Source organism: Dermochelys coriacea, chromosome 4, assembly GCF_009764565.3.
Source record: "Dermochelys coriacea isolate rDerCor1 chromosome 4, rDerCor1.pri.v4, whole genome shotgun sequence".
Taxonomy (NCBI): domain Eukaryota; kingdom Metazoa; phylum Chordata; order Testudines; family Dermochelyidae; genus Dermochelys; species Dermochelys coriacea.
Genome location: NC_050071.1, coordinates 73,090,724 through 73,106,079, shown reverse-complemented (window position 1 = coordinate 73,106,079; position 15,356 = coordinate 73,090,724). Strand labels below are relative to the sequence as shown.

Sequence of the window (15,356 nt, the reverse complement as noted above, 5' to 3'; positions counted from 1 at the left end):
CTGTCTTTTTGTTCTGTATTGGTAGAGTGTCTAGCACAATGACTGGAGGTCCTGGTGCTTTGATACTACAAATCAATAAATAAATAATTTTGAAGGGATGTTCCATATGAAAAAGGCTGAAAGTTTTAAATATGCAAATATCAGTGAATATTCTATCACACTTGGGGAGGAAAAACTATTATTTCGTTAACAGAGAATCAACACTTCTCTTAGTAGGCCACAGGGTCATCAAAGATCAACACAAGGGCCCCTTGCAGGTCAGTAGACAGAGAAAATGAATTGCCAAGTAGTAATGGAATGTGCTACCCAGCTTCCACTATACCAGTAATAAAAAGAATATAAGATGGCTCTTTTAATTGAGATGTTTGCTATGGGCCATAAAAAAATAGGGCATAAAGTGGTGTTTTCACTCAACTTGCAGGTTCCCTGTGGTGCAGGCAAGACTACTTTGTAGAAACTCTGTAAAGCTTGTTCCTGTTTTCATGATTTTCCTTGTGGCTTACAATAGTATCTTATATTAGAATATAAACAACAAATCCAAGCACAATAGAAAATAAATTACTGCAAACATTCTGGACATTTTGGAAAATCCCCACTAATTTTTCTACAAATTTGTGAAAAACTATCCCAGCATATTTCTCCAAATGCCCTGTAGTTTTCTATTTTCCCTGGCTATTGCTGAGTTCTCAACAGCTGTCATATTTGCCTATACAGCCCTGAGTTATTATCTCACCTGGAGCTTTACAAAATGTTTTGAGATAAAAAGTGGCTAGGGAAAGGGGAAGCATAGACTCATTGACACACAAAGTTGTAGTAATTTAACTAAAAGTGTGACTTAAAACTGTATGTGCATACTCTTACATTGCTTATATCCTTATATTAGAGAGAAAGGACAAACTAGAGAGGAAGGCTATTTGTGTTGGACTTCAGAGACCCAGACTCATTTCTTTGCTCTGCCACAGATTTCCTGTGTGCCCTTGGGCAAGTCAATTAGTCTATGCCTTAGTTGTCCATCTGGGAAGTTGGGACAGTAGTAGTTGGGACAGAGGTGTTGTGAGCATAAATACCCTAAAGTAATTGTGATGTGCTTAGATACTCTGGTGATGGGGATCATATAAGTACCATAGACAGACATATCAGTTCAGCCTGCCCAAGCTAAACTGACATAATCAATCTGAAACTCACATAAGAGTTTGAACCAGTTGAATTAAACCAGTGTAAATTTGCACAAGATATTAGATTTGGGACAGATGCAGTGTTGGTGATGGAGGAAAGAGCAAGAGCTGGGAGAACAAGGTGACTTCTTTAATGACCCCTGCCAACCTACCTTCCTTACCTGCTTCACTTATGACAAAGCCCTGCTTACTAGTGTACTGGTGGGAGAATGGAGTAGCCAGTGCACCTAGGGAGCTAACTCAAGTACCCACTCATTTCTGATCTGTTCTGCTCTTGTACACAGCAGAACATTGTGGAACACAGGCAGGTGCAGTCTCCAGCAGCAGATGCTGGACACCCAGAGAAGCAAAAAAGTTGAAGCACTCTTTCCTATAGACTCTCCAATGTGGGGAAGTCAGACAGATAGATTGGGAAGGGGGAGGAAAAGAGAGAAACAATGGAAAGGGTATGCAAATAATAGGAGGAGGGGAATGAGGTGAGAGACTAGGGGCGGGGGAGGTGGGGAAAGAATTCAAGTCAGTAGGAAAAGGATATTCGAGCAACCAAAAGGAGGGAGACTTGGAGGTGAGAGAAGGATTTAAACAAATAGAATAGGGGTGATAAGAGGAGTTTTGTAGCAAATAAGAATAAAGAGGAGTGACTTGTAAGTAACTTGAGTTCTTCAAGATGTGCGGTTCCTATCTATATTCCATTATGGGTGCACTTGTACTTTATGCACCTGAGACCAGAAGATTTTTTGCTAGCAATGTCTGTTAGTCCATGCCTGTGCCCTTCTCCTTCTTGTGCCCCAAAGAGGACACATGGCATGGTACAGAACCACCATCACTCCGGTTTCTTCTCTACCATGAATCTTGCATAAAGGATCCAAAGCAGAAAGGAACACAGAGCGGGAACACACATCTTGAAGAATTTCAGTTACTTCATGAGGTAAGTAACTTCTCCTCCCCTCCAAGCGATAGTCCCTCTCTGTATTCTGCTGTAAGTGACGGACAAGCAGAGCTAATTAAAGGAGGGAACAAGGACTTCTGTGGTATCAATGACTGGAGGGCTTGTGTGCCCAAAGAAGCATCAGGTGAAGAAACTTGCAACAGGGTGTAATGTCTCATGAAGGTACAAACAGAATGCCATGTTGCAGCTCTACAGATGTCAGTAAGAGGAACATCTCAAAGTGAGATGACCAAAGCGGTTTTGGCCCTAGTTGAGAGTCTAAGCAATTTCCTAAAAGATTTTGTTCTTTGTAGGTAGAATGCCAAACCTTGATGGATCAGCTCACCTACCTCTCTAGCTGAGGTGATGGTGACCAGAACCTTCACAGATAGGTGGATTAAAGAACATGGAAGCCAGCTGTTTGAATGGAGGCATTGTTAATTCTGAAAGGACCAGATTGAAGCCCCATGATGGAGTAGGTTTCATTATAGCAAGGAAAGGCTATGACCAGACCTTTCAGACACTGTACAGACATTGTACAGTGGTTGTAAGTTAGGGAATGCCAGGCAGAAAAAGCTGTTGTGTGTACCCAGATCTAAAGTCTTTAAAGAAAGGATATATTAGAATATCTATATATTCTAACAGAATGGGGATGTCAGAGAGTCATCAGATAATACTGACACCAGACAGAATCTTTTCCACTTCTCTACGTAACACTTAGAGTCTAGTGGACTCCTTCCTACTGTAGTTAAGGATAACCTCAACCATTTGTGATTGTGTCCTTTTTAGAGAGTCAACACCCATCCAAATACCAGCCTATCCTGTGGTGGGAAGCTGTATTGAGATGTCTGACCTTGCCTGTCCTAAGAAAACAAGTCCAGGGAGGACTAGATATCGGTGTATGAACATGCTGACATCTGAAAAATATTGGGAAGCAGAATGGTCTAGACCATCTGGGAGCAATCAGGATGACCAACACTCCATCTAGTTTGAGGCATCAGCTGTCCCAAACAGATGACTAGGAGTGAGTCTCCCTGAACTTGAGGTCCTCTGAAACAGTAGATCATGCATTTTCTGTCCTCTTGAGATGCAGACAGATAATAGGATGGAACAGGCACTCCCCCAAAATTGGGAAAATATGTCTATACTATGGAATCATGTAGCTCCCATTCATGCTCCTTGGAAAACTGTCCATGGAAGCTGCCTGCCAGTGTGTTGTGTATTCCTGAGAGCTGCACAAAGTGATCTGGTGGCAAATACACCGGTTTTAAAGATTGACAGTTTCTATACATAGAGGTACAGATATCATACCCCCTTGTTTGTTGACGTTGAATACTGTAATCATGTCTGATATCACCCGACTATACAAGGTCTGTATGAATGGCAGGAATCACTTGCAGGCTTCACAGACTGCACACAGTTATAGTTTTATGTGCAACCAGGACTCTTGGGAAGTCCATGTCCTTTAGGGTGGGGTGCCTATCTAGATAAGCATATAGCACAAGGAGGCATCTGTGATTAATGTCTTCTGAGGCAGGGGGCCTTGTTCTCCCACCAGGCTAGAGAAGCTTGCATTGTGTGTGGAAATCAATGCTAGCTTTTCCATACTGTGTTTGCTCAGCACATATACTGTTCAAAGCCAATCCTGGAGGCAACAACTGCAAAGTCCCATGAAGGGTGTCACACAGGTGCAGGAAGATATGTGACCTAGGAGAATAAGAATGAATGGATTGATGCCTGTGGGCTCAGCTGAAGTTGAGTGACAAGTTCTTTATAGATTGGAATCTGTCCTGAGGAAGGTATGCCTTGGCACTGATAAGAGTCCAATATTGCCTCAATAAAATCTAGTCTGTCTATAGTCGAAAATGGAGTTTTGTATGCAAAAAATTTTATGCAGATTCCCAGTGAACTCAGAAGATTGACCAAAGTTGAGGTTGCTGTCAGTTCCTCTTGATGAGATTGCCCCCTCAGTAATCAGTCATTAGAAATGAGCTGCTACGACAAAGTACTTTTGTAAATATCCTTGGCATAGTTGCAGGGCTGAAGGGAACCACGTATATTGATAATGGTATGAACATACAGTGAACCTTAGGAATCCTCTGTGGGAGGAATGGATGTCTATATAGAAATAGGCGTCCTTTATACTGAGAGTTGTGAATCAGTAGTATTTGTTCAGTGAGGGAATTAGTCAGATACAGTCATGCAGATCTCAGTCTGCAGATACAGTCATGGAGCTGTCTGAGATCCATGATGAGACTCCATCTTACCTTCTTTTTGAGGACGAGGAAATATTTTGAGTAAAAATTCCTTTCCCCAGTATTACAACAGTACTGCCTCTATTTGTCACAGATGAAGCAGAAGATCTAGTTCTTGATTGTGCATCCTTTTGCAAGAGGGGTCCCTGAAGAGGAACAGGGAAAGGAATTCTATAGTGTAGGCAGTATGAATGATGTCAAGAACACATTTGACTGTTATCTGACAAATATGGAAGAAAAGAAACAGATGGTCATCAAAACTGGATATTATAAGTTTGGGTAGATGGACATGGTATCTGGAGTAGTTCACAGCTCTCTGAAGTCCGAAAGTGTTTCTTAGTGGCAGGTTAGGGTTGGAAGGAGGAAGAAGGAGAAATGTGTTTGTTTTACTGCAACCTCTGTCATTTCTCTGGTGATTCATAAACCCGTTATCATTAAAGTGTTGAGGTGCGAGTCATGGCTTATATGGTTCTGGCCTGTGGAATTTCTTCCTTGTTGATGGAGTGTAGATCTTGAGTGAGTAGAGGGTTGCCATTGAGTCTTTCAATAAGTGTAACAAATCAGTTCTCTTCCCACTGAACAGATTGTTCCCTTCACAAACAACTTCTCCACAGTAGGTTGGACTTCCTTGGAAAATCCTGAGGACTGAAGCCACAATGTCCTATTCACAACAATAGCTGTTGCCATCAAACAGGAAGCTGTGTCTGCTGCATTGACTGAGGCTTGAAGATGACCTGGCAGCTTGCTTTCCTCAATGGCAGCTTGGAACTGTGCTCTGTTCTCCCGCAGGAGCTTGTTAATTATTCCAAGTTTGCAGAATTTACTAACAAAGTTGTATTTAGCAATTAATGCCCCTGACAGAATGTTACGTAGAACTATAGGTTGGATGAAGCAAAAACTTTCCTCATCAACAGGTCCAACCCTTCAGCTATCTTATCGGAAGGGATGGATTTTGGTTAATATTGCCTGTTTCTTTCAGAGACTGCTTGGCCTAAGGAGTTCAGGGCAGGGCGTGTAAAATAAAAATTCTGCTCCCTTGGCTGGTACAAAGTTTTTATTTTCTATCCTCTTTGGAGTGGGACTACATGTGGCTGGAGAATGCCAGACCACCCTGCCAGATTCTGAAATATCTTCATTAAACAGCAAGGCCGTCCCTTGCTACATCCCATCTGCTACAGAATGTCAAGGAGTTTAAGATGTCTCCTGCATTTCCCCCAGGAGAATGAGGAGCATGTTGATGACCAATCTTAATAGGTCTTGGAATTGCCTGTAATCAGGTGGAGAAAGTGAGGCCAGCACAACCACCTTATCAGGGGATGATAATGATGATAACCCCATCAGTTCCGATTCTTCTTCCCCTTCCATTAGTTCCTAAGCAGGTTCAGATTCCTCTCTCTAAGGAGAGGAATGTTGTGATTTCTGACAGGTTGTTCTGACACAGGATAGCATATGTATCGGTCACATGGTCCTCATTACAGCCATTAAGAAGGGTCAAATGGTGGTTGAGGTGGCCCTCAAGGAATAGATCCCACACCATTGGTCCCAACATGGGTGCATTGTATTATTAGAATGGAAAGGAGCCTAAGAGAAACTCTAAATCTTATATCTGGACTAACCTCCTGACTTCTCCTTACTGCAGGCAGTGATGGTCTCTTGCCCATTTTCGATGCACCTGAGGAGGAAAAGATAGATCCCACTTCCATGGGTGGTGTTATTGGAATCACAGAACTTGTGAGATCATGGCTGGTGGAAGATATCAGGGAGCAACTCTCTCTTTTGTGCCATCCCTGGTCTGGTAGTATCGATCCTTGTGAGGATTGGATGGGAGACTATACATCCTGGAGGATGACAATATCCTCATTGGTACTGTATCTCCCTGCAGGCTTGTGGTGGCATGGGGGACTCCTGTCTCTCTGTCTGGAAGAGACAGCACTGTAAGAACTTTCAGTGCCAACAATTCCTTATCATAGTGTGACTATACAATAGTTGGAGGGTGAGGAGCTTGATACTTCTCTTTCATCAGTACCATGGATGGTTCCATTCCAGCACATGGTGCCTGTCTCAAATTACTCTTGCTCTTTAGAACCAGGAGATTGGCACTGTGTGTCTTGTGAGTGCCTCAGCTTCCTTTTACCAAGGGCGCAGAATCTCACCCAACTTTGATGGCATTGAAAAAGGGGTCATCTTCTTGAAAGTGGACCTAGAGGAGGATTTCTTTAATTGTTCAGGAGTGTGTTTTCTACCCTCCTAATGTCCCTGTGTAAAAGAGAGTCTTCAGGTCTACTCCTCTCGGCCTTGGAATCTCAGTGCCTCCACCTGCTGTCTGACCCAGGTCAAACTGGGGCCTCATAACACGATCCATAAGATATCTTCAAAGTCTACACTCATTGACTTGTTGAGTCCTGCTGCGGAAGGATCAGCAAACACTGCACTTCAAGGAGGATGTGAGTTTCCCCAAGGTAGTAAGAGGCACTTCAGATGGTTACTGACAGGGAGGGCCAGGAGAGACAATTCTTGAATCCCAGGCATTCAGGTCATTCTGTTCAGAAGAGAGTGTGAGGGAGAGAGGGAACACCCAAGCCATAAGCTTATTTAAACTAAGTACTAAGAAATAGCTAAAACTATCTAAAAGTATTAAAGGAACTTTTTACAATTTTAACTGTAAATAAGCTGAAGAAAGTATCAAGTGCTGCAGACGCTGAATGGTTCCATCTCAGACCATGGGTAGCAGAATGGAACTGGAGAGTCAGTTGGTCTGCATCGCCCCTTATGGCCTTGGTTCGGAGCAGTAGGGCATTACTAATGGATATCACTAACAAAAATCTTCCAGTCTTAGGCACATGGAGCACATGAGCATGCACAATGGAATACATAAAGACCATCACTTGAAGGTGGGGTTTTACTTTACCATGTTACCCTTCTCCACCCCACCTCTCCCTCAAAAAACAATCAACCAAACAACAATAAAAAATAACACAGCAATTTTCAACATGTACCTATCTTTGGGATACCTTGACTATGAAAGGCATTACAGGAAATTCTATCCCGTGGAATAATTTTTCCTACATTAAAGAATACTTGCATAGAATAAACATGGATAAAACTTTATTACAGGTGCATAAAACGGTGTTACAAAGATACCATTTGTGATAGATTGTCCCCCACTGATGGAGTCCCACCGAGCCCGCCCGTTCCACCAATCTGGGGTCCCTCACCCTGTGCTTTGCCAGGCCCTCAAGCCTCCTCTAGCACACAAGCAAGTAGGAACACACCCGTCTACAGAATGACACAGACACTGAAATCAGCTCTGCATGGGAAGAATCAACTAGGGGATTGCCAATACTCAAGTGCCCTCCCTCTCTGGGGTGCAAACCCAGAATTGTATTGTCTTGCTCTGCACAGAAAACCGTACAGCATAAGCTCATGAAATTCACTCCTTCCCTCAATGTGGATGAAGATATGCACAGCTTTTTGCCTCCAGTTATGAATTTCACAAACTAGTTTAGAGAGAACAAAAAAAGTTTATTAACTACAAAGGATAGATTTTCAGTGATTATAAGGAATAGCAAACAGATGAAAGCAGATTATCTTAGTAAATAAACAAAAACTGCAAACTGAGTTTAACACACTAGATAGGTAGGTTATAAATTAGCAAATTCTCACCCTGAGTGATAAACAGGCTGGCAGAGTCTTAAGGCACAAATTGCCTTTGGTTTCCCAGGTTTTCATTAACAGGCTAAAGATTCCTCTAGTCTGAGACCATCACTTTCCAGGGTGTTTCGAGGTATGTTGTTGCAAAGACAGTGAGGTAGCCTCATGATCGCATTATCCCCCTTTTATATATCTTCTTCACACTTGCTAGAAAGCTGTTTTGCTGAACTGGGTCCAACAGTTCCCATTGTGTAGTGCTATCTCTCAGAGGTCTCTATTGTACACAGTTCCTGGGGTAATCCTTGTGCTTGTGTGCATTTCCTCAATAAGCCATTATCATTGTTTGGCCTTTTTACTGTTGTACCTGAAATGCTGCTTGTGGGTGTTTTCAACCTCACATATTTCAGTAACACATATATAGCCAAACTTCATAACTTCACACATAACAATAACACATACAATGCAATGAGATATTAATGTCTAGCAGATCAAGACTTTTAGAATGATACCTTACAAGCTATACTTTCTATAAAAACATACACTAATTTCATTGCAGAGGTGAATACTGGGGTGTCAGGGTGTCACACCATCCAAATTAACTAGCTCTGTATTAGCACTATATCATAGTGGCTAAAGGAGTAAGCAACAACAAGCACTCCAATAAGAGAAAATGAGAAGTGAAATTAAAAAACGGTGAATCAGAGTAGTTTAATAACCAAACTCCTTTCCTTGGGCAGGTGACAAGAAGAGATCGGACAAGACACTTAAAATAATATATATGAATATTTCAGTGACAAACAATACAAAGGGACAGAATGAATGAGTTACAATAAAGTAACGCCAACTGTAAAAACTGTAACTAGAACTCAAATACACCATGATATGCTAAAGAATTAACAAGGCCATTAAAAAAAAAAAAGAGAGACAGACAACATGGTCTATTACATGTATCTTGTTTTCATGGTATAAAAAGGAAGACTGATTTATAGAGAGTAAAAGAGAAATTCAATTTCATTTTTGAGATTTATATTTAGGGTTTCTTAATTGCCATTTAATTGTTAAACAGGATTTTTAGGGGGAATTTCATATTCTTTCCTGTCATTTTAAAACCCTTGGTCTGTGCCACTGTGCCTTTGGAGTCTGTTTAAATACTTGTGATGATAATTGATCAGTTTGTGTTTATCAGCAGAGTGATAAAGCTACCAAAATGTAAATAATCACTCCAGAAAACTACAAGAGACCAGAGAAATAAAACTGTATGAAACACTCAAGGATTAGTACTGCATATAAAATTAATGCACAATGACTAAAGTGATGATATACTCTGAATCAGTGCTGCCAGTATCATATTTCCAATCTGATTTTCCATTTCCCTCTCATAAGAGCAAGCTTCGATGTTAGCAATAGCTACGCAAGACTTCCATGATACAAGACTTTCACAGTGTGATCTGATTAAGTTTCAGGATGGCCTACTGAAATTCTATTAATTATTATTAGGAACTGTAAAATCATTATTTCACTGTTACATAGTCTATCAGCTCAGGTATATAAATACCATAGATTTTCCCCACATGCAACCATACCATACAGCAGGGCCTCTTTCCTATATATTGATAAAAACAGACACCTCATTTAACCATATGATCCATTTTGAGTAGTTTTGTTGCCTGCTATTGTCATGATGTCAATGCTTCAGTCAGCCCACTATCATTCCTCGCACCCTGTTCTGTAACTAGCAGATTCATAAGGTAAAAATGGTTGACAGAACCTTTATTCAGCAAGTAAGTTGGAGGATGTCTTCTTTAAAAATTCACTGGTAATTTTTATGCAATATATAGAGTCAAAGTGCCATAAAACTATACCGTGCCCTCCAGCGAAGGACAGCTGATGCTTATTCAACATAACGTTATCTTACTTTGTTAAAATTAGGCTATCAGCTCTATAACTAGTACAGACAATGTCAAAATATATTATAAAAATATTGGACACATGTTTTATTCATGACAGCAAGCGTCACTCCTGATTCAGCCAATTGTTCACCTATTATTTTAAGGTCATAATTCTCTCTTCTTTCCCCCTCTTCCCAATCATATCCATGTTGTATAGTAACAGTAATTTTTCCAAGTTATACATGCTTTCTCTGACATCACAACTAAAATACGTCGCAGCTAACTTTTTCGATATTGTACTTAATTAGGCTTAAAATTAACTTGCAGCATTCATTATTGATCAGTTTGGAATGTTAATATAAAAGGTCCATAAGAAATATAGTTTCACAGTTAAACAGTTATTCTCTTTGTATAATTAATAGAAAAATGGGTTAGTAGATTAACGTTGTTTTACCAATTCTCTTCCCTGAGATTACCTTAAAATATAAAGCAAAAAAGAGGATTGTGAGTATTTAAGTTGTTTGGTTCAAAACAATCTGAATCCTTTGTTCCTTTTGTACACCTTTGTCTATAATATAGCATACATTAAATCATGACATCAGCTGGATGAGTTAAATGTACGAAGTAACATTACTCACCTCCACTTCAAACTGCTGTTCTCATTTGTTATGACATCTTCAACAATGAACCTCACTTATGACAGTGATATTGGACTGTAGGCAACTGAACAGATCCAGATCATTTTGTAAAGTTGAAGTCAGGGCTGAAAGTTTCATTGCCAGGTTTTTATTGTTTTTACCATTAGTTTCCCGCAGTCACATTGCTGTTCAATTAGCATTAGAAATAAAACTTACTCAATTTTAAAGTTGCTAAAATCTTATTAGTAAGACTCATTAGCTCTTCACACATTCCACCAGCTGATCTCTCAGAAGTGGCAAGTTCATTCTTGCAGTATTTGTTGTTGTTGTTTTTTTAATTGTTTCCTTTTTTTTCCTTATACATGTTGCTCTACTTAGACTGTAATCTCTCAAACTGGAAAATATATTTCTAGCTATGATTTTTTAGAAAACAGAAACTGTTTTTGTGTGTCAGTCATTGAAAGGTGGATTTCACATAGAACACCTTACCTTCCTTAAATCACCAGCTGAAGAAGAAATTGAAAATAGTGTAAAGTGTTTTTTTCCCCCTTGTACACTACTGATAGCCACCAATCAATATTTTGGACTTTCTTTAGAAAAAAAATATTTCTAGCCCCTATAATCTGAGATCCAATGTATTTTAAAAAATCTGTAAAAGACAAAGGATTCTTCAAATAGAGGAACTGACATTGATTCCCTATTATTAATGAAGTATTATCTTCATTCAGAACATTTTACAACTATACATAATAGGTATGGTAATGTGAAGAGCAAACTTTAGTAGTAGCAAATCTCTTTGATTGTTAGTGATATATGTCATTGTTCAACTGAATAGGATGATAAATACATTAAATATGTGCAAATCGTATGATGTATATGGGTGATGACCCTTGAAATTAAGAATATTAATATAGATGATACATGATGCTGTCTAATAAACTTATATCAAGGCTGTGGAAATGGTAAACAAGCTAAAAGATCAAATTATTATTTTTTTTAAAAATAACCAGCTTTAAAACATACCAAAGATTACAGAGTGGAAACACAGCAGTGTTATGCAAAAGAAGTAATTACGGAATTTAAGAACAGTTAGTGATTAAAAATATTGCATTATAACAACTCTCTCTCTCTCTCTCTCTCTCTCTAATATAATTTAATGAAAGTCTTATTGAGCAATATATAAACCTAATGAGCTGAATCATATTAAGAAAAAAAAACAGGTTATAACAACTACTGCTAATAATAACTGATGACTGAAGGACTGTAAATTTGAAATATTTAAGTGCATATTATGATATCAAACACACAGTCTGATCTCGGTATACATTATCTATGGTTGTAGCAGGCCATATTAACAACATTCAGTAGAAAGGAGAAGACTGACAGTCACTTCTTTAAGTTTCTAGTAGAAAAAGGAAAAGCAGTTCCTAGCAGGAGAAGAACAAATGACAGTTAACTTGATTGGATGATGAGCAATTTTAATAGACACACTGCTGTATTTCCTTCTAGGAGGCATCATTGACTGCATGCTGGCTAGATGGAAGTTCTGATAATGTCTGCACTTTTTGTTTCCCCCAGTGAATATTATAGAGTTTGGGGGCCAAATTTAGCCAGGATATAGCCACTGGACTGTGCCTGTCTACATCAGAGTGTGCATCTGGTCCCAGCTCTTTATCATTACATAGTCAGATTTTGTAATATTCATGCAAGTGTTCTTCTGAGAAACTTAAATCCATAGATTAATTTGCCTTCTACAATATCCTCGCTAAAGTTTTCTTGTATAATGCATGCTTTCCTTTTCTTCACATTATATTTACCATTTGGGATATCAAAGAGGTCATCAAGCTATTAAATATAATTTGGCATTCAAAGCAATCTCAAGTTAAAAATGACACATAAGCATCACTAAGTGCAAACTAGCTTTTTCTAGGAGCCACAGATCAAACTAAATGATGCTTTTAAATCTTAATGGTTGGTTACTTAGCAAACAAAACTATACCCCCCCCCCCCACACACATACACACACCTCACTCACCTGCTGCTCTCCTGGCTCGGGGGATTTCACCAGGTGCTTATCCTTGTACAAAGACCACAGGCCAATATTAGGCAGGAAAATTAAAGCCACCATGAACAACAACGTCATTTGCAAAAATCTCTTTTGTTTTCTCTTCATGGCAAATGGCAGCATATATAGAAGAAGAGGAGCTATTCCTTGCACTCGGGCCGGTTTCCTTTTCCCTCTGTCTCTCCGCGTCACCCCGAAACTGGGAGTCGATTAGAAGAAACTTTTGTTACAAGCCTCGAGTCACCACCATCCGCACAGTTCCCAGGGGGTTTGTAACCTGCGGAACAAACGCAAACACAGATTCACTTAATTCCCCACAAATGCGACTAAAATCATCGCCCTACGGGTGAGGCTTTCCCGCGGAAACTGTGAAGCACAGGATCGATCCAAGTTAATATAAAACAAGAGAGTAAATATGACCGGCAGATAGACTGATCAGAAGTTATTGAGAAATCGATACGACAATAAATGGTTTGCGGGAAATCGGGGGCCACGCGCCGGTTAAAGCACGCAATTCCGCAACCCACTCATCAGAGTGGGGCTACCAGGGAGCAATTTGCAAGCTCTTCCTTTGCGAGATGAAATGCTACCTCTGCCTCTAGCAGGAGGCGACCATCTCCCGCATCAGAACAGCTGCTTCCCACCACGAAAGAAATCCAGAGCTACAAGGTGCAGCTCCAGCTGGGACCGAAGGAGGGAACAGGAACTCCAGTTTGAAAGGCGAGCTCTGAACTCCTTGATCCAAACACACCCCCCTCCAGAGACGGCCTCGGTTTCCCCTCCTCGCCCTCAAGTCTCAACTGCACTTCCTGACAGAGGGAAAGAGCCCTTGAAGGAGACAGCTGACATCATTACCAGCAAAATACCAACTAGTCTGAGACTGACCCTCCCCCCTCCTAGGCACTGTTAGCGTATCGCAAAGTGCATTCACCACCGCTCGGTCTCGGTCTCGGTCTCTCTCCCGCCCGGACAATACGTTCACACTCTGATGCTGTTCGCGTTACCATTCTTCTCCTGGGACTCATCAAGCGGAGAAGAAAGAAAAACATAATGAGCTCACCAGTTTATTAAATAACAAATGCGCAAAGGTACAAAGCTCTAAGTGTGCAGGAGGGACGGGCGAGGGGGATGAACAGCTCCCACCCGAGCCGCCGCCGCCTCCCTCCCTCCCTGATGGCTTTCAGCTGAGATGTGAGCGGGTGCACACCCTGTGCACGGGATCTAATCGGGGGGGGAGGGGGGGGAAAAACAAAACCTCTCCCAGCTCCAATTTAAACAAAGCCGGAGGAGGCGCAGGATAAAACCCTGGATCTCTAGGCTCCGTTCCTCCCGGCCTCGGCCCCCAGCGCCCGCCCCGCCCCGGGCCACAAGGAAGGCGCGAAAGGCCAGAAGTAGCGGCTGTTTCCTGGGCTCTTTCTCGTCGCCTCCTTCATGATGGGCTGCCGGGGAGCCGCAGCTGCGAGCTGGCTTCGCCGGAGAGGAGACCAGGAGGAGGCGGGGGGAGAAGAGGGTTATTGGCCCAGAAAGCTGCTCTTCCCGACGCCTTGGTAGCGGGAGCAATTCCCGAGCCGGCCGAGGCAGGTAAAGCGTCCGGCTCCTGATCTGCTCCGCTCCTGGCCGCAGAAGCCGGCGGCTGGCGCTTCTTGTCGCCCCGAGCTGGAGGCAGCCGCGGGCCCGGCCGGGCGGGCCCCGGGCAGCCCCTGGCTGGCGCTGGCGGTGGCCGCTGGCGAGGGCTGCTCTGTCAGGAGGCTCGCGCCGCAGCCCGCGCACTTGCACGGCGTTAGCTGCGGGGCCGCGCCCCCTGGGAGAATCCGCCCCGCCGCCGAGCTCTGCGCCCCACCGGCCTCGGGGGGCCCGACAGGCTGGGCTGGGGCGGCAGCCCAAACCCCGCGGGGCTGGCGGAGGCACCGCCGGCTTGGCCGGGGCAGCGGGAGAAGCCGGCAGCCAGCATCTCAGGCGCGTTCCGGTAATAAAGGGGCGCGATGCAGCGCGGGGGGCCGGGCCCCAAAGAGTGGGCTTTCATTTCAGTCCCCTTCTGCCCCGCCCCGGAACGACCTGCGCCCGCCGTGTCAGTCACCTTCCCGGAGTCTCCTCTGCCTAGCCCACCCTCGCTTTGTTAGCCTGATGGGGTGGCCCCAAATGGGGCGAGACGCTGCTCCTAAAGCATGTTGTCCTTCGTGTATGTTTCTGCCGGCCACCCAAAACGTGAGCAAACCTGCTTTGCCTACGATGTAAGCCTTTGAAATGCCACAAACCTCCAACCTGAATCGACCATTCTTGGGTACAAGTTTTGCTCAGGCAGGAATGTGGAAGGGGGAGGGGGGGGGGAGACTTTAAACAGGGCTCTGTGCATAGGGCATACGGTGTGCCAGTCTGCCCTTGCTATGCTGGTTGTTAGAAATTCCTCCCCTTCGCTGAGGAGGGTGGGTATTTAAATTTAAATTGCATGAAAAGAGTTGCAGGCCTCCCCTCCTCCCCCCCCCCCCATCAAACAGGACCTTCAACATCTCAAGGCCCATGATTTATGCCTGATTGTGCATAGGGTGAATGTTGGATTACAAGGTATGTTTGACAGGCGCACAATCTGTATATTTCTGTGTAAAGAGCACTAACTCAGTCATGTATTAAAAAAGTCACCAAGTCGTTGTTGCTCATTATTTCTATTAGTCACTGAAGTATGGACCGGGTTCTCTGGAGTCTGTGGAGCAGGGGAGCTATCCTGCAGCAAAACCCTATGCATAAGTCTGAAAATTTG

The 15,356-nt window shown here is 42.6% G+C and overlaps 1 protein-coding gene across 5 annotated transcripts in view; it reads right to left on the bottom strand.

Moving 5' to 3' along the window:
• Positions 1-14,184, bottom strand: part of GALNTL6 (polypeptide N-acetylgalactosaminyltransferase like 6) — a 934,158-nt gene extending 919,974 nt beyond the window's left edge. For 2 of the 5 annotated variants that reach the window (XM_038398385.2, XM_043513417.1), the window contains exons 1-2: positions 13,533-14,184; positions 12,572-12,878 (exon numbers count right to left, since the gene is read on the bottom strand). In XM_038398385.2, the coding sequence (XP_038254313.1) occupies positions 12,572-12,724 (153 nt within the window). In that variant the 5' untranslated portion in view covers positions 12,725-12,878; positions 13,533-14,184. Of the gene's footprint in view, positions 1-12,571; positions 12,879-13,191 lie in introns of all 5 variants that reach the window. The other 3 variants (XM_038398387.2, XM_043513416.1, XM_038398386.2) reach the window with 3 other exon arrangements.
• Positions 14,185-15,356: the final 1,172 nt, after the last annotated feature.